The sequence below is a fragment of the Neopsephotus bourkii genome, unplaced genomic scaffold, assembly GCF_033783945.1.
Source record: "Neopsephotus bourkii isolate Nb327-2 ecotype Australia unplaced genomic scaffold, CSIRO-AGI_Nbou_v1 NB_1248, whole genome shotgun sequence".
Taxonomy (NCBI): domain Eukaryota; kingdom Metazoa; phylum Chordata; class Aves; order Psittaciformes; family Psittacidae; genus Neopsephotus; species Neopsephotus bourkii.
The window spans coordinates 4,219,379-4,242,341 of NW_026901733.1; the positions used below are offsets into that span (position 1 = coordinate 4,219,379).

Sequence of the window (22,963 nt, forward strand, 5' to 3'; positions counted from 1 at the left end):
GCCCAAGCTCAGAGACTTGATTCTCCCTGCACGAAGAGTTTCCTAAGCAATCTCCAGCGAGGGTGTTATCTCAGAACAGGTAGCTGCCGTCCCTATGGAGATAACGGGGGGTGGGGGTGGAGCAGGGAGAAGCAGATGCGTTCTGGATCAAAGGTTACCCTCTTCAGGGCTTGAAGTGATCCAGCCTGGGCAATCGCTTCCTCAGGCCGTGAGGTCTGACTAACGACGACAACCTCCCCCTCTTCGTACCACGCACCCTTTTAATGGCATGAATCCAGCAAATCCTCGCGCCGCAAGGCCCTGAAGGTGCACCTGCGAAAAGCAGAGCGGAAGCTGCAGAGGGCCGGTGCCACCACCACACACCGCGCTGACGGCCCTGGCCTGCGGCTCAGGGGCCGGGCCGCTCGAGCCGCGCCGCTCGCAGCCGCCGGCAGATGGCCCCCGCCGCCACCCTCTGGGCCCGCCGCAGCGCCGGGGGCTGATCAGGAGAAGGAGGGGCCGGCTCCGCCGCGCTCCATTTCCCAGCCCGCTGCCTTCCTCCTCCTGTTCTCCCTCTCTGCGCCGGGGCGGGCGCGATGGCTTCCTGAGGGCGATGCTCCGGGCCACCGCCTCCCGCTCCTCCTCCTTCTCTGCCGCCGGGTGCTCGGTGGGCGCGGGCTGGCGGGCGGCTCCCGGTGGCTCTCGCGAGGTGAGGAGGCCGGGCCAGGACTCGGGCGCCAGCCCTCCCGGGGCGGGGGCAGCCACCGCCTCCTCCCGCCCGCGCCTCAGCCGCCGGTGCCGGGCGGGGGGAGCCGGACAGCGCGGAGGCGAAGGCTGTGTGAGGGGGAAGGAGGGCGCGGGAGCTGCGGGGTGCGTGCTGGCTGTTCCTCCGCTGGAAATGCCCCTCCTGGCCTCGCCGGCAGCCGAGGGCGTCATGTAGCGCGTAGGGAGCCGGCTCCGCGGGGCGGGAGAAGCCCCTTCCCTCCTTCTCTCTTTCCCTCCCGCCCTTCTTCGCGCTCCGCGCACACCCCGCACCACAGAGGCACCGCACGGGCGCCCCCTCCCCCGCCCGCCGGTTGATGCCCGCCTCGCCTGGCGGAGGGGCGGCGCGCCGCTGAAGCAGCCCCGCCACCGGGCACCCCCGGGCGCCGGGCAGCGCCGCCATGGCCGAGGAGAGCTCCGACGTCCCCAAAGAGTTGATCGGTAAGGGACGGGGCATGGCGGCGGGGATGGGGATGCAGGGGCTCAGGGGAAGGGGGATGGAGGGCAAGTTTGGGGACCACCGTGCGCGACCCTCGGCTGCAGCGCTGCCGGTGGGGGGACCCGGTAGCCGTGGAGCCCGGGGAGAGCTGGGGGCGTATGGCTGAGGAGCCGTGGGGGTACTCCGAGGAGCCGGGGGGGGCGGCGGGGCCGCGCCGCAGGCGCTTGTCCCCACTGCTGCCTCTGCGTGGGGAGCGGGCGGGCAGGCGGGGACTGCGGGCCAGCGGCGGATAGCGGGGCGGTGGGGAGCGGGCAGGGGCCGTGCCTGTGGAGCCCGCTTCTGGCGCCGCAGATGACAGGCGGACCCGGCCCGGCGGCTGCCCCCCGGAGAGCTCTGCCGGCGGGGCTGCGGGGTCTGCAGTGGTTGGCGGAGGGCAGGGAAGCTGCCCCGGCTCCCCGAGCCTCCCGCGCCGGGACAGCAGCCCCACCGGGGCCAGTCCTTCGAGAGCCTCGGCCTGAGGGCACGGGCTGTGGCTGCGAGCTGTACCTCTGGCCGCTGCGCCTTGTTTCCCCTCGGGGCTTCGCGTTAAGACTCTTTTTCCAGTGTATGTACGAAGGAGTGAGGGTATTTGTAATTAAAGTTTTATGGCCACATGCATGTAACCCCCCGTGTTGCATGGTAAGCGAATCATAGGTGATGGTAAGGACCTGGGAAATGCTGTCATCGCTGTTGGGGAGCTTCCGACAAATGGATCATTAATGCTGTCTGTTGGCAACCGGTGTCATATGGAGGGAGCGAGTCTGATGCTCTAGGCCTGGTCCTCAGCCACCTCGCTGAGGCCGAGCTTCCTTTGGTTTGCAGTTTTGCCTGTTGAAGGAGCGATTTAAGGATATCACTAACGTTAGAATAATTTAAAGTATTGCCTTAATGACAGATGGGAGCAGAAATTTGTCAGACAGTAAGGTACATATTGTATTGAGTACAAACCTTTGAACCTTACCTAGTTCACTTACAGTGTTGCATTTCCTTCAGTTTCATCAGTCAGGGCTATAGGTGGCAGCTGATTTTAGCATTTAGAAAATATTGCTAAAAATCTGATGGATGGTTGCAGCTGTCACAGGATTTTTTTCTGTATAGGCAAAACAGCTCTATTTTGCAGTGCTTTTAGTGTGCAATCCATGTGGTTTGCTTTAGTCTGTAGCTTACTCCTAAGAAGCGATGAGCTGGGAAGGCTGCTGGGAGTAGCTGTGATCAGAAAAACTGTTTCTTTTTAAAAATGGCCAGGCATGTTTGAGGTGCTAATACATGGTACTTGTTACTCACTGTGGATCAGTGCTGTGCCCTAGTGTTGTAGGTGAGGTGTAGAGCAAAGTGAGCATCTTCACACATCCCCTTGTCTGTTGGCTTTAAGAATTACCCCTCAGTCCTGGTGCCCTGCACCCAACTTGCTTTTTCAAGGGTTCTTTTGTGATGTGTGGGTCTGTTAATATAGATTGGTTTAATTCCTAGCAGTATTTTAGTGCCTGCATGTTAAAATTGAACCTTTTAAATAGTCTTTCTGTAGTAACCTTGTTTTGAGAACAGGATGAAAGGATGTGCCTTAACACTTAGCGATTGGAGCATGGAGATTAAACTGGGAGTAGGAGTAGATTAAACTGGGGGTGGAAGTGTTTGAGCTGTGGTTTTCATTGTGTTTCTTCCCATGTGACGTTTGTCAGGTCTCATAGGTCACAGTCTCCAAAAAAAGCTCTGTCTCACTGTTGGCTTACCTGGATCCACTCCTCTGAGGTGTGGATGTATGAAGTCTCCAGCATCAGAAATAGATGCGTACTTTAAAATGTTTCCATCTCCGTGTCTGAAAAACAACTTTGCAAGCCCACTTGCCACCCAGTGTGTAAGGAAGAGGCCTCAGTCACATGGAGAATATCTATGAAATCTGTATCTTAACTCTGAAGAAGTTTTTTGAGCCCTTTCTGGCAGATAGAGATTTGGAGGGAGGCTGACATTCCAATGCTTTCTGGAATTTTGGGTCCCAGGCCCTTTCTCTCCATTCTGTGGCTTGTTGAAATAAGAGGCTTGGAGCTGAGGGCTTGCAGTCGCTCCCACTGCTGCTGTGTGGGACAACAAAAGGAAGAAGAGGGTCTCCCCACACTGGCTCTTCAGGAGGAAGTCCCTTGCTAGATGCATGCATTTGGAGCTGTTTGTGGGAGAGGAGAAACTGAAAGGCAGAGATAAAGTAGCAGACACAGCACCATTATCTTTCCTTCTGCGAGGAGGTAGGACTTGAAAAAAACTGAGTGGTCAGCTTGCTTCTGGGTTCCTCAGCAGCAACAGATAATCCAGAACTGGGCATTACCCATGGGAGAGGAAGACTCAGGAAAATAGTTCCCATCAGGCTGGACTTTTCCCTGGGCTTTGGTTACCTGGTTGCTCAGGGAGCTGACTGCCTGGCTCATAACCAAGCAGTTGCCCGGGGAGCTGGCTGTCTGCCACAGGGCTGCCATGGCTTGGGGCAGGCTTCTCGCTGGCCAAACCGCTGCTACCGAGGAGCTTTTGTTTCCTGACAGGAAAATTCCAGGGGAAATCATGCCGATTCCGCAGAAGGAGCTCTTTCTGGTGGAGAGGCGCTCTGACCAACTGCATGTCTGATTTGCACACCCTTGTGCCCTGCAGGCATAATGCTGTGGCCTGGGCTAAATGTCCAGACTTAATAAATGGTGTATTGTTTGCTGTAATGTATTCTGACTACCAGATGAAAATTGTGCAGAGAAGTGCTATAAAGAGCACTATAATTAAAAGTCTTAGGAATAGTCCATTATCTTCAATTTTAGCCTTTAAACTTTAGCATACACAAGGGCAAAGTGTGTGTGTCTGGGGAGGGTGGAGACTTGCCTTTGGCAGATGCCAGTTGTAGCACTGGAAATAGGTTAATGTGTTTAAAAGATTTCTTTCTCATTCCTTTTTTGTGGGGGCTGGGGAGAGAAACTTAAGGAAGGTGCCAAATTGGCTCTTCTAGATGAACTTCTCTGTTTATCTCCCAGTTACATCAGTGTCAGTAGTTGTATAAGCTTTCTGACACTGTTCCCTGTGTTAGAAGTTCCCTTCAGGCCAGGGTGCAAACGTTTAGGGGAAAGGGTGGTTCATTTAGTATTTGGCAGAATGGTGTATACATGTGTATGCATATACATATTGAAGCATTATGGCAAGTAATGTAACTTTGGCGTTGGCACCATGAGGTGGCTACAATGTCATTAGGACTTGGACTGAGACCAGTGTTGCCTTTCATAGTATCCTCTGAAGAGCTGTCAGGTGTTAGCATCTGGAAGTCTGCTTGGTTTGCTTTGCAGCTTAAATGCCCAGAATGCAAAATGTGTGAACACTTGCTTTTCCTTTGCCTGACCCATTTAGCCTCCCTGATACCAGCAACAGGCAAAAAATTTTGCAATGCAAGGAGTTAATTTGCTTTAGCAAGCTTTTCAGGTACAAATAATAGCAAGTGAGAAATCTGTTGTCTTTTCCCAGAGTAGAGCTAAGCAGTGCTGGGGCTTGTCTTGGGAACGCTTTTGATGTCTAAATAGTGCTGGAAAGAAGTATCAAACTATGTTTAAAATCCTGGCATATGACATTGATAATCCCTTCATATTAGACCTAAATTATTGTGTAGATGACACGTTTAAAAAAACTTGTGTTAGGTTCTGTTCAGTCCTGGTGAATGTGCATGAGACTTCCATGATTGCAAGCAATCAAGAACAACGTGTTGTTGAGCTATGTTGAACAACACAGCTCTGCATCTTCCTGAAAACTCGAAAGAGGTGTCTTTTTTTTCCTGCCTATGTTGACACTGAAGGTGTTTAATTAAGGTATTTTCTTTTATTTCAGAAAGTGTCAGGGATGTTATTGGGAGGAAAATCAAAATTTCGGTCAAGAAAAAAGTAAAGCTGGAAACTAAGGGTGACAAGGTGGATAACAAGGTATTGGTAAGTACGACAGAATGACTCTGGTTATATATGTGAAGGAAAAGCCAGTATCTTTTCAGAAGGCATTAATTCTCCTCTGAAAGGCTTCTTTGAACTTTGTATGTGCCATAAGATACATGTATCACTTACTTTCATACTTTCTCACCAGTCTGCACAGCAAATTGGTGTGAAGGCATGCACATGAACACACATGTTTATCACTGAGTTGTTCTTCAGAGTTTAGGGTATTGGGCTGTGGATGATGCTAAAGCAAGCTATTATTAGAACTTCTTCTAAAATAATTTGTTGCCTTTGCCGGTTAGGTTTCTTGTTTACATCTGTAGGAATTTTGAGTGGATGAGAAATGCAAAATGAGGCTGTGGAATTATTTATCTTTTGCGAATTTGTTATGTGGTGAATAGTAAAACTATTGTGCTTTTTGAACTCAAATGACTGTTTGTACTTTTTAGTATTCTCTGTTAAGTCGCACATCTGCATGTTAAAAGAAATGCTTAATGTGTGGGATCCTTCATTGTCATTCCTGAAACTGTAGTGGAGGAAAGTGTCAAATTAATCTCTCTTAAGTATGCTTTCCTGTTTTCTCAAGAATAGTTTTGCTGGCCTCTCTTGATAAGAAGCAAACTGTGGTAGTGATCGGGTATGCTTACATACTATCTTGAATACTTGGATATACAAAAGGAGATGGAACTTTATTTGTGTTGTTTTGCTACATCTTTCTCAGGAGAACTAGAGTAACAAACACAAATAAGTACAATGCTACTGTAATATTCTGCAAGATATTTGAGATTTGGTGCTTTGTGTCTGTAAAAATGTATTGCAGATTTGAAAGTTTCGTTGCCAAAACTGTTGTTATAAAGTTTGGGTACATGCCCTATGCAGATACTCTATTTTGTCTTTAAACTCTGTAACTTATTAATCAGTTCTGAATTGTTTTCATAGAGTACATGTTGCTTATTCTTGGGCAGTAAGACTGTAGATAATAGCCTACTTTTCATCAAGAGCGGCTACTTAAGGAATTTGAAGTATTTTCTGCATAATACCTACCCATGTTATTTGTGGTTCCTGGATTTACAGTTCTTGTGGTGGAAATACATTGACTATGTAAATGCTGATGGATTGTTTCAATGTATCTAAAAGCCATGTTCATAGGGAAGGCTGACAGTTTCAGTGAAGTGGTAGCACTTGATGGACTTTTTGTTTTATACAGAATTGTTATTCTTATCAATACTGAAATATATTGTGAAAATACTGCAATACCGTTCTGACCTGATGGGACCTAAAGAATGTTGAGATTCAAATTGCCAGTGAAGTTTCTGAGGGGTGTACTACTTGGCCTAGCTGTGATGAATCACATGTTTTTTCTGTCTCTAATCTGTGAAGCTCTCAGGTGGGAGACTTTAACCTTTTATGACTGAAGAGGTACTGCAAGAGAGACACATTTTTAAGGTGTTCACAAGTTAGTGAGCACTTCCTGTGTGTGTGCATGCACACTGTCTTCAGTGCAGAGGATAAGTCTTTTGAGGGGATAAATTGCTGAAGGGGATGTTGTCTGGAGGAACAAATGGTTCCATGATACAAAAATACAGGGGATTTATATTGGGGAGGTGTATGGGGGGGAGTTTTCATGGTCAGAAAAATTGACTGCTGACTGCTTGGGTTGGATTTTGTGTTTTCTTCGACCACAGAAGAAAACTGCCCTGTGTGAAGCGTCACAAACCACTATGGCATCTTTTTTAGAGTGTTTCTCTAATTGCATGTGTATCTTTATGTGGTTTTGGGTTTGATTCTTTTTTTTTTTTTTTTTTTTTTGTTGCAGAAGTGCTGAGTGCTGTCTGCTGTGGCAGGGCCAGTGGAGGCTGTGGTTCCTTCTGGGGATTCAGAGTTCTCTGAAATGCAGAGTACTCTGAAAAAATGACACCAGCGACACCTTAAGTTGCCATAAATTACTGGAGACTTTTTTGCCTTGCTGTGTCTCCACACTCATTTTTGACCTGTGAAGTAGAGGAGATGTACCCTCCTCTCCTCCAGAGTGACGCTGAAAGCAAATAACATTGCTTCAGAGATATGCAAATGCTTAATACTAAATGCCATAGGAAAGCTACTGACAAAATTAAGAATTTTTGTACTCCAAGCTGAGACTTCACAATATTCAGTAAATAATACATGTGGTTGCATTCTGACCAGGGCAGGTAAAACTGCATACTTGAATTGCTGTGCCTTGGGTAAGCATGTCAAACGGAATGCTGAATAAAGTGTTGGCAGCAAAGACAATTCAGTAATTAAAGACTATATCCTTAAGTGTATGCACCAGAGGGATCAAATGTGATTGCATGGGCAGTGTTCAAGCCAGCACTCCTTGACTCCTGAGAGCTTGGTTTTGAGATGTTAATCTTTTGAGCATGGTCTCTTGAGTGCACGTGTAGCAATGAATTGTTTCAAGATTTTGGTTTAAATTTTATTAGTCGTTGGGAGTTTACAAGCAGATTAGCTAGCATTCATTGGGTCCAGCAGTTAATAAGGAGAAAATACCAGTTGCTGTCAGTCTAGCTAACCCCAGAGCCATGGTGAAATTGCTCAAGGTTTTAGAGGAGTTTGGTCACAGAGGCTGGCACTGAGCCCTAGTATCCAGATCTGTGCTTTAATTAAATGATCTCTCGTTCTTCATTTCTAGGAAATTTGAGCAAAATCAGTACCAATTTGAAAAAGGAAGATTATTTTAAAATGACTGCACTTGGCAGGTGCCTAGGAAATCATTCTACCCCTAGTCCTGTTGTTCATAGTGTATTCAAGGTGCGGAGTACTAGAATATGGATATAACCATCTACTTAAGTCACTCTGCTGTAGGAAATTCCTCTGATAGTTAAGATAGAAATTGGAATCTGAGAGTAAAGGTGAAACAGTAGACAACCCCTGCTGTTGCTTGAATAAGGCCCTAATATTGAACTGGTGAAATTGTCTATGCTTGGACATGGACATGGACATGGACTAAAGCAAGTCCATGCTTGCCTTAAGGTGCTTTAGGATCTCAGCTTTCAGTGCCAAAGTTTGGAAATTATGACTAGGAGTTTTGATGTAAACCAGACTTTTTCAGTCTGCACAATGAGTTTGCTGCTTTAGTATTCTCAATCTGCAGTTGCTTAGTTATTCAGTTAGTCATAGTGATGCAAAACCGGTAAATACAGTGAGCTGCTCAGCTGCCTCTGGTCTGTTGGTACCAGGTCTTGGGTGGTCAGGCAGCAAGCTGGTACCCAACCCTGAAAAGGCAATAACTAACTTAAGTGGGCAGGTCAGTCCTCACACGATTAGGGTCAAACTCCAGCTCTATCCAAGTCATCTTGATATTTTAGCAGAGCAAAGCTGCTGTGAGGAACCTTTCAGGTGACACGCTGATGAGGAATTGCTGCCCCAAGGGCAAGGGGGTGCTGGCAGTACCACCATGCACCAGCAAGGTAGGCAGCAGGACCAGGGGTGGTGGCTGGGGGCAGCTTTAGAGCTGAGGCAGAGCCGAGGTCAAGCCAGTTGGGTTTGTGAGGCAGGCTGAGGCAGGAAAATGACCAAGCACAGGCATTGCTCGGGCTGGGGCTGAGTGCTGGAACTCCGGAGCAATATGGGGAGCCCTGGTCAAGGCTTCTCCCAGGTTTTTGGTCACATACCTGTGCCATGTTGGGTGTAGACAGCCAAACTGTGGCAGGGCCCTGGGGCAGGCTGCCCTAGCTGGCTCCATGTGACCTTTGATCCAGATGCAGAGTACTGCTGCGTTGGGCTTCATTGTGGTTCTCACAACAATAGTTTTATTGGGTTAAAATAGATAAAGATATCACTACTTTGTAATCAGTCAAGGATTGCTTTGGTTTCCTGGGATTGTTTTGTTTAAAGCTGTTTTCTTACAAGGTCAAGGCTTAAGGCATCATGCAGAGTGGCTGCTGTGTTCCTTTCTCACACTGACAACTCTGACCTTCTCTTTAGTTTCAGCTTAAGCTGTTGGGTATGTAGAGGTCTCAGTCGTAATGATAAACGAGTCACTTTTTTGGGGCATTGGGGAAAGGCAGGCAGAAAAAGAAGAGAAGCTTAACACCTACTCCCTCTCATAAGGGCCCCATTTTGGCATGATAATGAATCAGTCGCATGTCCTGTCCACGAGAAAGATTTCAGTGTTTTGTCTTGGCTTATTTTTTTTAAACCAGAGGCCTCAGGCCTTGCCTTCAGGCAAACCCCACTGGGAAACTAAGTTTCTTGCTTTCAGTGTTTGTGGTGCTGCTTTTTCACCGTCAAAATAGCCAAGGTATCTGTACAATACCCAGCGTTTTGTACAATCTGCACAAATACATTACGGTTTCTTTCTATCAGATTTATTGTAATCGGTAGCAATGAGAGGTAAAATTGTAAGACAAACGCAAGATGTTAAACACATCTGACCAATTCCTTATGAAATTACTGATGTTTTCAGGAGTGGCTCATGACCAGAATTCAGGATTCCTCTTACTTTTTGTTTCTTTCCTGTTAATGGAAGAGAATACTCCTAGACTAATTGCCTTTGAGGTTAGTTTTCCTTTCAAAAATAATTTTATTTTAGACATTAAGGACAAGGAAATGTTGCAAGAGACCATACTCTCTGTATGGCTGGTCTGGTTTTTTGCTATGTTCTTGGGTTGTTTGTGTGTGGTTTTGTTGTGATTTTTTTTTTTCTTTGTGTAATGTGTTCCTAACCTTAAGGGCATGAAGTAATGTGATGTGAGGTAGTGAGCAACAGCACTTTATTAGGAAATCCCCTTGAGGAGTCTCTGTTAAGCTGCTGCCCCAGGTCTTTTACTTTCTTCTCTTTGTTAAAATAACACAATGGTGCTTCTGGAACCAGGACAGTTGCTTTGGCAGGCGGCTTCCCTGAGAGTAATCTCTTATGTCCCTGTCACTTTCTTTGGGACATATGTTTCCATGGGCTTCTAAAATCTTTAGTCGACTCCTCTCAAACACGTTTATATTTGTTCTGTGCACATGGTGTGAGATTTCATGTTCTGCTTCTAAAGACTCACAAAGACTGAAATTCTATTTAAAAAGATCTATCTGCATTCTTTTTTAAAGGAGCAATTTTGCACTGTCCATGTGGCTTCTAAATACTGTCTGAACAACCTGGCTGACTGCGCTGAAGCAGCTGAGAAAAGCCTGTGTGAGCTGCAGTGCCTGTTCAGCTATAAGGGTGGCAGTCTCCAGGTGGAGGCAGAAATAATATTTTGCCTTGCCAAAACTATTTTGAGATTAAAAGCTTTGGTGCTGGTTTCCCATTGCTCATTTTCTGTCATGATCTATCCATGATACTCTTTTCCAATAGATGAATTTCTCTAGGTGCAAATGTCTTGCCTTAAAAAATATGTACGTGTATATTAAACCACTAAAAGCATGAAGCTCACAGGGTTGTCCAAAGTTAGTTTTACGTAAAATGTTTGCAATCTTGAACATTATATCATGACAGCTGGTGTGTGATAATGTGTTAAATGTGGACATTCTTATAAAATAATGGCGTTTCCTCTTCCCTGCCCAGAAGGTTGACTGTTATGACATATATCTTAAATGTGTGTTTATGAAGATGAAAGGAAGTAGGTGTTGGTACATCCCTCATGTCAGGAAATCTAAATGAAGTGAGGTGGAGTAATTAAAAAGTACTTATATGTGAAAATGTATTTTAATCCATTTACAAGGTGCTTCTTAGAAAACAATTGAACTGTAGCCAGTAAGATTACTACAGAAAACTGAAATAATGAGTGCTGCTGGAAAGAGTTTATTAATCCAGCCATGCAGTTGGATATGGTCCCAAAATAGGAGCTTTTTAAAAAAACACTCATTGATGTGCAAGTTTGACTGAAATCTATATTTATGTTGTACATCAATCTGTACGGTTACTTTTTACTGGTGGGAAGATTTACAGACCTAGCATTCTGATGCTGTGATAGTGCATGCAGGTGTTGAATTCCTTTTTGTTGACATGTGTCCACTTCTGTGTGGAGAAATTGGCATTCAATGGAATTAACCAGGTTGAGAGAAATGCTTCCCTGCTCTTTGGGTTGGTGGGGTTGGGAATTATTCCCCCCCCCCCCCCCCAATTTCTCTTTCCAGTTCTTACTTCCAGTTTTTCTTTTCCCTTATTTTCCACAGTCAAAGCATCAATTGCAGATAGAAACTTGTTTTGTGTTTAAATCAGTGTTGATGCACTTCTTTGGGATATAAACTCTGAGGCTTCTTTCCCTCAGGTCTGTCTGCATTAATGGTAAGATGTAATCTGCTTGCTTAATGAAATTGTCCCTTGACCAAACAGAAACAGCCCTCTTTCTCTGGCTACCCAGGCAAAATGTACATTTTCCTGCAATCCTGGCACTTTCCTGACCTCTTAAGTGCAGCTCTGACTGGAAGATTTCTTGCGCGTCAAAGAGCATAGTGTATTCTTTGCACACTTTGGGAGGGTAGCATAACCATTATAGGAGAAGGGCAGCTGCTTGCTCTCCTTTTCTTTAATTTTGGGCAACTGGTATATGCAAGGAAAGGTAACTTCTCTTTTGGTGCCTGCCCTTGTTCTGTCTTCTGTACTTTGCATGTGCACACCCACCTGTGGGTGCATCTGTCCTTAGCGGTGCTCTGGAAGGGGGAAGTGTAAATATGATCTTGCTGTTAGGCACTTCTGGTTTCTCGTTCACAGCTCACAGGGGAAAAGGAGTGATGGAAGGTAGGAATCCACTGTGGCTCTGAATTGTTCATGGGAACAATTAAAAACCAGTTGTGTGTGGTTTTGTTTTTGTTTTAGTTTTTTTTTTTTTTTATTTTTATTTTTAAAATGTCACACTCTTTCTACTTTTTTTTAGCTGAATATGTAAATGGTATAATGGTACCAAAGTGGTTTGCTAATGTACTTTTGTTTGTAGACAAAAAGTACATTACCACTGTTATTTGTGAAACAGAGCTTTCCTAAGCAAGGATTTGTGTTGAAAACTGCATGAAAGTGGCAGAAGACTATTATATCTAATTTCGCAAAAGCTGGAAATAAAAAATAGAAGATGAGCATTAGGGTCAACTTCTTGTCTCAGTCACTCTTCTCCACCGATGGCTTTTTGTTTTTCTTTTACACAAGGAACAGATTATGTGTTCTTTGGTAGACCAACATAAATGCAAAAACCTTGTCCGTATTTACTGGTGGCTTTCTTCTTTTCCTTTTTTTTATTTTTTTTTCCTTGTAGGGCTTGTTTTGTCTGCATGAAGATACTTATTCTAAGAAAAGACTTTTTTGCGCAGGGAATGTTTTTCACTTCATGTAAGTGGTGTGGAGAAGCACACTGTAAGCTTAAGAGGCCACAAGGGCTGCTAATTCAAAAGTTAGTGCTTCATACTGTGAAAAATGCTTCCTGTTGCTCAGAGCCCCTGGTCTTCAACCATTGTTGTGGTGGAAAATTGGTCAGTGTGACTGATTTGTCCGATTATTAAAATAGTTACTTTGGATCACTTACAATTCTGCTTCATTTTTTTTTCAAGATGGTGGTAATTTAATTCTGTGTAAAATAATTACAGGGCCAGGATGTAAAATTACTGTTGAAGTATAACTGCTGCTATCTGTGCTTCATTTGCTGCCAGAGTCCCTAACCTGTGTTAGAATGATGGTCCCCAAGCTGATTTCTGCCCTTGTTCCTGTCTCGTCTCTCCCTGTTTCCAGAACACCCACTCTGGCAATTCATGAGTGACAGCTTTTTGTTAATGATGGCTTCCCTAATTTGATTATTTAAGATGATAAACTATTACGATGAAAATTTAATTATGAGAGCCAGAGTCTGATAACCCAGTGCTTCTGAAACAGGCCTAACCAAATTGCTTGCCCTGCTGGATGAAGGAAGAGCTACCCTGGCTTGGCGAGTAGAGGTTGCAGAATAAGGTCCAAATAGCTGCAGGATGCGATGTTAATGTTAGCAAAGCAAAACAAGTTTCTGCTGGTTGGTACAAAGTTTGAACAAGAAGTCGCATTGCTGGTGGGGAGTGTGGGAGAGGTGGTTGCCTGGCCCTATAAGGACCAGGAGAGCAGCTCTGGGGGGAGCAACGAGTAGGTGGTGTTTTAGCAAAAGGGAAGGCTTCTCCCCTTCTCAGCCAAACAATATTTGCTCATTGTTATATTACTGTTTCTCTTCAGGGGGCTTTGCAAATGAATCCTTACAGTGCTCACCCCTCCGAACAAATACAAATTGAAAAGTCCACATATCCTCTGAGGCTATTGCAAAGGTGCCCACAGGACGGAAACCGTGAGCAAGTGAGGAGCAGCTCTCCCTTGGACAGGTTGTGTTTCTGGATCTTCTTTGCAAAGTGACCTTTATTTAAAAACAAAAACAAGAAGAAAACCCCCTAAACTTGTGGTTGGACTTCTGGGTGGTGGACATGTTGCAGCTTATTCCCTTAGCTGACAAGTGGCATTTGTATCTCTGTGCACATTGGAAGGCCTGTGTGACAGCAGGATGAGTTTCAACAAGTGTGCATGTGGGGATGGAAAGTGGAGAGTCTGGATCTATTTTTGTGTTAGGATTTGGGTAGGTTGATAACTAGATTTAATTTTTCCCCCCTTTCCACAGTTAAAATAGCAGTTAGCAGTGTGCTGCCTGTGAATTGGGCAGCTATGTGGTTGTGTCTGGGAGAACTCTAACAGTCAGTGCTTAGGAGGCTGAGGTCACTCAGAGCAAGCCACTTCCATTTCGTGCTCCTGAGTCCTTGAATGATGCTTGCCAGAGGCATGTCTTTATGGAATAATCATTTCAGGTACATGTTGCATCCTCAGGTCTCTGATTAAACCTTAAACCTTAGGTGGAGGAATCTTCCACCTAAAACCTTGTAGAGCTTCATGAAATTTTGAGGATTTTGAGGAGCTAAGTTACAGATACCTACTTGTTCTTGGGGTATGGGAGGAAAACAAGAGGGTGAAAGAGCTGCTGCAGAACAGTTTTTACTCAAATCTTATTAGGGGAAGTGAATGGCTGTTGACCCTGATCTGAGTTGGGAGACAGGGCATTTCTGTGTTTGTTCAGGGTGAGCCTTAGAATGAAAAGGCTTCTCCCTCTCTGCCCTCAAGGCCATAAGCCAGTTCAAAACTTTTTACACAAAACTATGGATAAAGGGGATTCCTTGTTAAGAGAAGAGCCTCTGAAAACGTTTGGGCCTCGTGCTTAAGAATGATACTGTCTTACAGCCCTGCATGTGAATTTCTACTGCAGTGTAGGTCTCCAGGAGCCTCAGGTTGGGAGCAGTGAAGGCAGTTCAGTACAGATGTTTGGATTTTTAGTGCAGCCCACTTTAGCTGATGATATTCTCTTCTGGTGTTTACCATGTTACCAGTAAATATTTGCAGAAATACTATCTTTCTTAGATACTGATGAGTAATAATTTCTGCTGTCTTCGTAAGTTTATTCATACCCCAGATCCAAAATAGGTAACTTTTAAATTATTAATAATAGTGTAACATGAAAAATGTATTCTAAATATAACAAGCAGTTTTCTTAACTATGTTGCTATTCACATTTGTACCTTGCAAGTGTCAGAAGAGCACAGTGGGCTTTGGGCTTTCTATTCTCTCATCTCAAGAAGATGCAGAAATGCGTATTTTTTTTGTGAAACATATTGTTGTATGCTGTGTGCAACTGTGGCATACACTATGGGTATCTTTACGCCCCTTTTCCTACCTTTCTCCCTCTTTGCTGTCCTTCCATCTTCGCTGCTTCAGAGAGTCCCAGGAAGCTTTTCATGTGTAGATAACCATCAGGATTTGTGTTTGCTTTTTAGTCTACCCCTTCTCACACTGGTGTCCTCATTTTCCCAGTGGTGTATTGCCTGATTTGTTTCTTCTCTTTAAAGAGATAATATAAATATCTCCAAAGACTTCAGTATCCATGCAAATGTGGGGATGATGGACAGAGCATAATGCTGCTATGCTAAAATATGTTGATGGCTGCTATGACTTTGATCCTGCTAGCCAAGTTTTCTGCTGCCTTGTTCTCAGATTTCATAAAAATCTGTGCTAGAGCTGTTATTTGTGTGGTGGAAGCAGTTTGGTTCATGCTGGGTATTACAGAGCTGTTAGTATAATCTGGCTTTAGGTTCTTTCTACCTTTCTCAAAGCTGCTTTCTTTGGTTAAAACCAAAGCCCAAAACAACTTCTAGCATCTCAACAGAATGCTGTGCAAATGATGCTTGTCCTGGGTGAAGCAAGCCATTAGGATGGACACAACTCAACTGTATTGGTCTCTAGGTAGGTGAGATGTTGGTCTGAAGAAAGAGGAAAAAGTGAAAATGAACCAATTAAAGAACTGTAGTATAACATGGCAATTTAAATGCAATTACCTGATTTGCCAGAGCAGTCTAGAAGACTGTAAAATAGCTTTAAAAGGTTTTGCCTGTGAATACAATGCTGTGTTCCCCTATTTTGGTAGTTTTATCTTTGCTTTGGGAAGGCATCTTCTAAGAGGTTTCACAGTTTTGTCAGTTTTTGATAAATTTTACTGTATCTTACGTAATCTCTACTACTTCCTTCACAAATTATTTCAGATCCACTTTTCTACTTTTTTCTTAGTTTTCTAGGTTTTCTTGCCTAGCTATACCATGTAGGCAAACTGCAGGAGAAGCTGAAGGCTGACTTAGGCTTCTATATAGGTACATCAATGAAAGCTTGGAAAAACTGGTTATCTAAAGAAGAGTGTTATGTTCAGTCTTTAGCCAAATGCTGAGAGAAGTCTTCAGGAGTGGCTTAATGCAGCAGGGACTTATGTTTTGATTCAGTTGTATGCTAGTTTTATTTTCTTGCCTGCACTGAATACTGCTGAAAATGGTAAAGTGTGCAGGTCTCAGCTCCTAAGAGCTGCGTATTCAAATTCAAAAGATTTTAGGTAGTTGCAGGATTGATGTCAACACTGAAAACACAATGTCTTTTTGCGTTCTCGTTGTTAAACGATGACCTTTTGTCAGCTGGCAGAGATTTCTTAAACTTAGTAAATGCTTATTGTAAGCCTTGGAAATATATTTTCCCCTTTTAAATATTTTGAGAACATTCAGCAAAATATACAAAACCTAAAGAACGGTTAGTTTCATGTGATGCTTCCAGTGTAATGCTATCCTTTTAAAGTATTTCCTGTAACACTATTAGATGGATCTGCTGTTGTTTGTATGTGCGTGAAATTGTGTGAAATTAAAATCCTGCAGGTTTTTGTATGGTATTAATTTATCACAATGTAGCCTTAATGCAGTTTTAGTAGGTTTTTGTTCAGCCTGAGTGGTTAAGTCCGCCCCAAATACATTATTCTTCTGCTTTAGAATATTCCTTATGGTTTGGTTTTTTTTTTTTTTTTTTTTTTTTTTGTTTTCCTTTTTGGAGTGTCTGTTGACTCTCATTATAAAGAAAATATTGCAGACAATTGCTTGGTGTCACGGCTGGTCTTAAGGACATATGTGTAGTTGAAGGAACACTGGCAAGTCAGCTTCTCAGCCTCCCCTTTCACCTCTTTAACTACTCCAGCCCTCTACTGCTGTCTAGGATGCAATTCGTATGGTGCCGATGGTGCCTCTCCTTTCAGCCAGGAGCAGCATAAAGTTTGCACGAAGGGGTTAGTGACACAGAGTGCTACAGACCTCTTTTCCTCTGCCTTCTGAGGTGCTCTCTTCTCAGGAGCCAGAGCTGCCTGGTGGTAATGCTTTCTGCCTCTGAATAAGTGTAGTGTAGTGTCAGGGTAGCGTAGATCCTGATGAGAGGAGGGATGCTATTGTGCTTGTCGCTTGAGATGTGCTGCAAAGAAAGCTGTGCTGTGGAGTAGCCTGTGCACTTCCAGTTCACAGTGTGGCATTGTGGCCATTCCTTGTCCAACCTTGTTTGTGTGCCAGAGCTCCAGGGAACTGGAAGAGGCTGCGCTGTGCTGGAAGGGAAGGTGTCTCTGCTTGCAGTTTCTTCTGTGATGTTAGACTTCTCTCTTGCCAGATGCATGAATTTGCATGGTGCTGCTTGACATCAGAAAATGATATGAGGGAGGGTTTCACTCGCTGTACTGCTGCTTTGCTTTTGTTGCACCAATGAACAAGAGTAGAGGAGTTATATTGCAGGCACTGCGTGCTCCTACCACATGCATTTCGCTGTACTCTCTCTGTGAGGTCCTAGCCTCAGAAATGTTCTCCCAAGTCATCTTCACCGGCTAATTTTTTGGTCTTATTGATAGTATTTCTAAAAAACCTCAGCTTATGCAAAAGGAGATATACAGCCTGGCAGAACTTTTTCCACCTCCCTGTGTCACTGTTTCTAAAGTGATAATAGCAGCTTTTCCTGGAACATAAAGAGGAAGAGCTGGCAGAGACATGAGACTCTCAGTTGGAAGCCTGGCAGGAATTAAGCAAGCTGCCTTAGTTGTTCGTGTGTTTTTGTGTTCTCTTGAAGTGTATTTTCTATGGTCCAGGCAGAGGGATTTGTTATAAATACTGCACCAATCTCACTGGGCTTTGAGACCCTTTGACAAAAGGTGTTGTTTTCACCCACTTATTTATTTATGCCGTTGCAGTTACTCCCTTGAAAGAAAGTTGCTGCAGTATTACAAATCGCATAGGTTTTATTTCTGTAGGAATACGCTTATGGTAATTGAAGCAAATTGACAAGAGGACTGCAAAAGTGTTTTAAAGTACATGGGAGACCTGCTGCACTGCATGGATGTTGCTCTGCTTTACCACAGTACTGTTTCAAGCTATATGTTGCGCTTCGGGTCCAGTGAATTAAGACTTAATGTAATAAAATATGTTGAGAGAATCTGTAAGTATGTAGGGTCCAGATGCATCTTTGGGGAAGCCATCACAGTTGTTCGTACATCGTAGTTGCTACCACCTAGTGTTTTGAAGGACACAAAGTTGGGTAATTGACTTTATGTGCATGGATATTTGATGACCCTCCCTCGGGGGAAGAGAGGTTTTCTTAATTGACCTTTGGATAATCTGATGGCATTGTCTAAGAGAACAAACAAAAACCACATGTGGTCAGGTGGAATTTTTCTTGCCACATCATTTAAACTTGGGTGGTAGAAATCCATTTAACACAGATCTGTTGTATTTTTAGGATTTCTGAATAACCCATCTGTTCAGTTATATTGAATGGTACCTACTTAAGATGTGACCAAAACCTGATTTGGTTTCCTAGCTGTAATCCCTCGTGGTATAAGTATAGAGTACTCCCAGGTGGCTTTTGGACCCCGCATTTGCAGGGTGAAGAGAAGATTGGATTGCCTTGTTCAGAGTTTCCTGCACAGCCTGAGGATTAGTGGGTCTGTTGGTGCGTGGTGGAGCCAGGCCAGTCAGACTGAGCATTAGGTTAATGCTCAGGGCATTGTGACTGCATTGACATGAGGAAATTTAGTATCTGGGTTACAGTAGCCTCTGGCAATAACATTAAGCTGATACTGTAAGAAAAATAGTCTTTTTCTCCCTCTTTTTTTTTTTTTTTAATTCCCCTGTAATGGAAAATCTGTCCTGAGCTGATTTTTAGCATTACATGGAGGTAAAAATTCATAGTGGTTTGCAGTTATCACTGTACAACTGTATGGTAGGGTTGCTTTCAAGCATCTGTAATGGGGATATTGATGTTCTTCCATTCCTGTAGGCAGAGTTCATGCGTAAAATGAACGTTGAGCTTTTACGTGTGTTTAATCATCACCTCTCCCATGAATCTATACCAGTGCATATAATGTTGCACACACTGATGCTTGAGATGGGTCTGTAACTGAAAGAGCCAGTTTGTTATATATTGCCTAATATATTTCATGTAGATTATGTACATTTCAGAGATTATTATGTTATATTCTTATTTTAAGGTCAGTAAAGTAACTGAAAGAAGAGGCAGTAAAATCAAATCTTCTGAGCCCAGCATGCTGCCTCTTGCATCGCGATGATCTTCACTTCCTAAATGTGTGTTTTTTTTCCCCAGACAGTGAGTGCATCTGCAGATTCTGCAGTGCCCATTTGTTTAAGCCTGGGCACACTCCTCTGTCAACACTTGCTGTGAAATACCATAGCCTGGTTCACCTTCTGTTGCTGCTGAGTTCTTGTAGCTTTATCTGCTTCGTTTATTCATTATTAAATGCATACTTTCTGCTTGACAAGTGCTATAAAATCCCTTTCACTGTGGCTGAACCCACGAACCTCCACTGAGAGTCTAGAAGGGTCATTAATTTTTTTTTAAAATGCAAATACTGTGTATTTTTATTTTCTACTGAAGTGCTCTTCAGGCTAGACTACTTAACAGGATGGTGATTCCTCTCCATCCTGGTCTCTAAGCCGTGTAGTTGTGTAAAATTAAAGTGCTAGATTTCTGCTGAAAACAGAAACAAGAATATCTCTTGTATTTGAAAATTCCTATAGAGGTCTAATAATATATTAGGTCTACCTAAAAATGGATGTTCATACCATATGTGTGAACATTCTGTACTTCTGTATTAATGTAGCTGGTATCCAGTCCCCATGAATAACATGCGCAGAGCATAAAACTGAAAGGTATGCTTTCCTGACATGAGGTGCAAGGGTTCAAGCTTTCTTAAGTTTTAATTTTAAAGTAACTCAGTTTAGACATCCAGTGTTAAAGAGTTTTTATTTAAGTTTATGATGATTTGAGAGCAACAAACAAATCAAGGCATTGGGTTTTCTTCCTAAGCTCTATCTTGTGTATGCACTGGCTTGGCTTTCAATTATTATTAAGCATGTTCTGACTCGTTTTTATTGCATTTTATTTTACTTATCCGTTCTTAGATGAGCATTCGTGTATTTGGGAGTTATACCTGATACTACTGAAGAACATCAACTTTTCCTCTAAAGGGAGAAGAACAAAGTTAACCACTAGACCTTGGTTTGAGAAGAAGTTATCTTTCTAAATGCAGGCTTTTGGGTCTGATTCAGAAAATACAGCCATGGTAGATTTTAGCTCAGTCTCCACCTGTGTGTATTTGTTTGCTTTGAAAAATAACCAGTTTGGGACTGTAAGGTTCTTTTTCTGTAAGATTTCACCTCTTGGGTCAAGAGAGGTAGCCTCAGGACTTCTCCTGCCGTTGGATGTAACACCACCAGTGACCTGGGACAGCAGTTTTGCTGTCAAGATAGCTAACAGTGGAAGAGCTCACTCTTCACCAGAAAAGAACAAAGAATAAGACGGGAGGCTCTCTGAAGAATATTTCAAAGAAGGGTCAGGAGGGGTGAGATCAGGGCCAGAGGAATTACTCAGACTGAGTGAGCTTCCTTCTTGCTTTTTGTACTTGACAAACTGCAGCTATGAACCATGTCCTCCTCCACACAGCAGAAGGCCTGGAAGGAAAGGCGTATTTTTTTCCTCAGAGTAGGGGTCATCTAGTGTTTCTCTAATTGGGCAAACAGAAGCTGAAAAGAAGGCGATGGAGCTCAAGTGCCTTTGGGGAACTTTATCAGTCTACATACTAAATGTTTTTATGGCCATTATTAGTAAAGCAGTCCAAGGAGTTGAGGCTTTCCATGGCTCAGACTCATGGGTTTTATCTGGTCTCAGCTGTGATTATCTTAAGTGTTCCATAGCTTCACTCTTACCTGGCCAATGGGCAGTTGTACAGCTGTTCCCAAAGCCTGTAGCTGGTAAAATAGCCATAGGTAGGCCATGGGCATGGCAGGCGGTGTGCCACCTCAAAATGCTGTAAGCAAAGCTGGGTACCAGAAACCAGTTTCTTCTGACTGGTAGGCTGTTGGTGTCTGTCCCCCCTGCCCAGTTAAAATGGCATGGTAATTCCTTCTGGGTCATAGTATCTCCTCAGAGGAGAGGTACTGGATTCCAAGGCAAGTGTGCAGCTGAGGACTCTGACCCTTGCTAGACACGGGTCTACATGCAGTCCGTACTGGTTTAGCCCAAGTGTACCACTACCTCTTTCTACTAAGGAATGCTGTTCCATGCCATAGCTGCAATTGTCAGGTACAAGCTCTTCAGTAATACTGTGTCTGCAGAAATACTTCATTTCCAAGGCTTAGAATAGAGCTTCCCTGCTTGTTTTAGTGCTGCAGAATGCATGGAAGTTGTGGGAGCATTAATTGGAACCAAGTGTGTCATCTGCAATGAATAAATAATTGTATAAATGTGTACCTTTACCTCCTCTGTCTGGTTATGCACTTACAAAAATGCCATGGTGTTTTAGAGGTGGAATTAACACCATTCCTTGGAAATCTCAGATGGCTGTGCGGAGCTCGCTGTTCAGAGGCTTGAGTCTGGCTTCTTGAGCATTGTTCAAATGATTTTTCCACACCCAGACTTATGGATGTTGGAAGCATTTCTGGTGTGAATATTTATTTCTGTCTCCTGTGAAGACTCATGGGGGTCAAGCCCTGCTATCATTTCTGTGGGTGCTTTTTCAGTCAGCTGGGTTTCTCAAACACTTGTTGATGCACTTGGCGAGTCCTTGTGTGAGAACGCTAGCCTATGGCTTTTGGTGCTTGCTGAGAGCGGTGTGTGGTTGTTTGCTTAGCCTTGCTCTCTTTACTGAGGTTTATAGTGCTTTTCTTCTTTCTGCCTTTTTTTCTGGGGGGGAATGATTGTGAACAAATCTAAAGTTGAAAATACAACTTTCAGTTTTGTGCTTCTGGTGGCTGACCACATAACACTATATCAGAGTACACAAGAATGGTGTTAACTCTGAACTGCACTGCATGTTAGCCGTTGTGTTTGTGGGTGAAGAATTAGAAAGTGGGACCTGCCACACAATCATTTATAATGGCAGTTTCTAGCAACAGAAAGCCAGAAGGAAAGTCTGTTACCTCAGGTCATATTGACAGTTGTATCTGCTGTCACACTCATTTCTTTGGATTTACTGGTAATAAGAATTCCTGAGCAAAAGCTCTGAGCAGTATATTGGTAACTGAGTGAATGCTAAATATGAATATTTAATAGCATTAAATACTTAGGATCAGATGTATAAAACTTTAGCTCTAGCTAGCAGCATCCAATAATTAAGCGAGTTGTCAACTCACTGTAGCCATCACATAAATCGCCTTGCACCCATTCACGCTGAGGGTGAATGGATCTTCCCCCACACCCCCAAATGAAAACAAATCAAATTAATATTCTGTTGGTTTCGTTGGTTTGTTGTTTTGTTTTTTTTTTAAACCCCACCAGACTCAAGAGGTAATTATTTTCCTGCAGTGAGGGGCATGGTTTAATGAGAGAAGGATAAGATCTGAATCCTGGAGTCGTAAATGATATTGGGAGCTTTCAGCAGCTGTCTGTTTTCATGAGAAGGCAGACTCCTTTGGAATGGCTCCACTTTGCAGATGGGGAAACACATATCAAGCAAAAATGCTGTTGGACTTGACAAACTACCATTTTTTAGTTTTAAATATTTTTCTTCCAATATCATCTCTGTGCTCTGATGGTGTGATTGCAGGGGAGTTTTGATGCTTCCCAATTTGTGCTTCCCCAGTGAATCCCATGTGATAGGTAATCTCTGCAGGGCAACTTAATGTCCTTGAACTATCTGATGAGCTGTGACTTCCTAATAAGTCTGAGGCAGACATGGCCACTGACTTGGACAAATAAATAACGATCTAGTTATTTAAAATCTAGGAGAGATTCTTTTTTTAAACTATAATGTAGGCTATTCCTCTGTTTTTAGAATACTAGTATTTTTCATAAGGTCTGTATAACTTTCTTGCACATTATAGCAAACTAAGTATATTGGAATATATTTATTATTACAAGGAAAACAAAGCAGAAGGGGGTTGTCTGTAAGTCTGACTCTAGGTAATATCACCTGTAACTGAGATGTAAAGCTCTTCC

The 22,963-nt window shown here is 43.5% G+C and overlaps 1 protein-coding gene across 8 annotated transcripts in view; it reads left to right on the top strand.

The window, feature by feature from the left end:
* The first annotated feature begins 787 nt into the window (after positions 1–787).
* The window catches only part of CARMIL1 (capping protein regulator and myosin 1 linker 1), a 189,472-nt gene continuing 167,296 nt past the window's right edge, over positions 788–22,963 (top strand). For 4 of the 8 annotated variants that reach the window (XM_061364719.1, XM_061364716.1, XM_061364717.1 and 1 more), the window contains exons 1-2: positions 790–1,182; positions 5,060–5,157. In XM_061364719.1, the coding sequence (XP_061220703.1) occupies positions 1,143–1,182; positions 5,060–5,157 (138 nt within the window). In that variant the 5' untranslated portion in view covers positions 790–1,142. Of the gene's footprint in view, positions 1,183–5,059; positions 5,158–22,963 lie in introns of all 8 variants that reach the window. The other 4 variants (XM_061364712.1, XM_061364713.1, XM_061364714.1 and 1 more) reach the window with 2 other exon arrangements.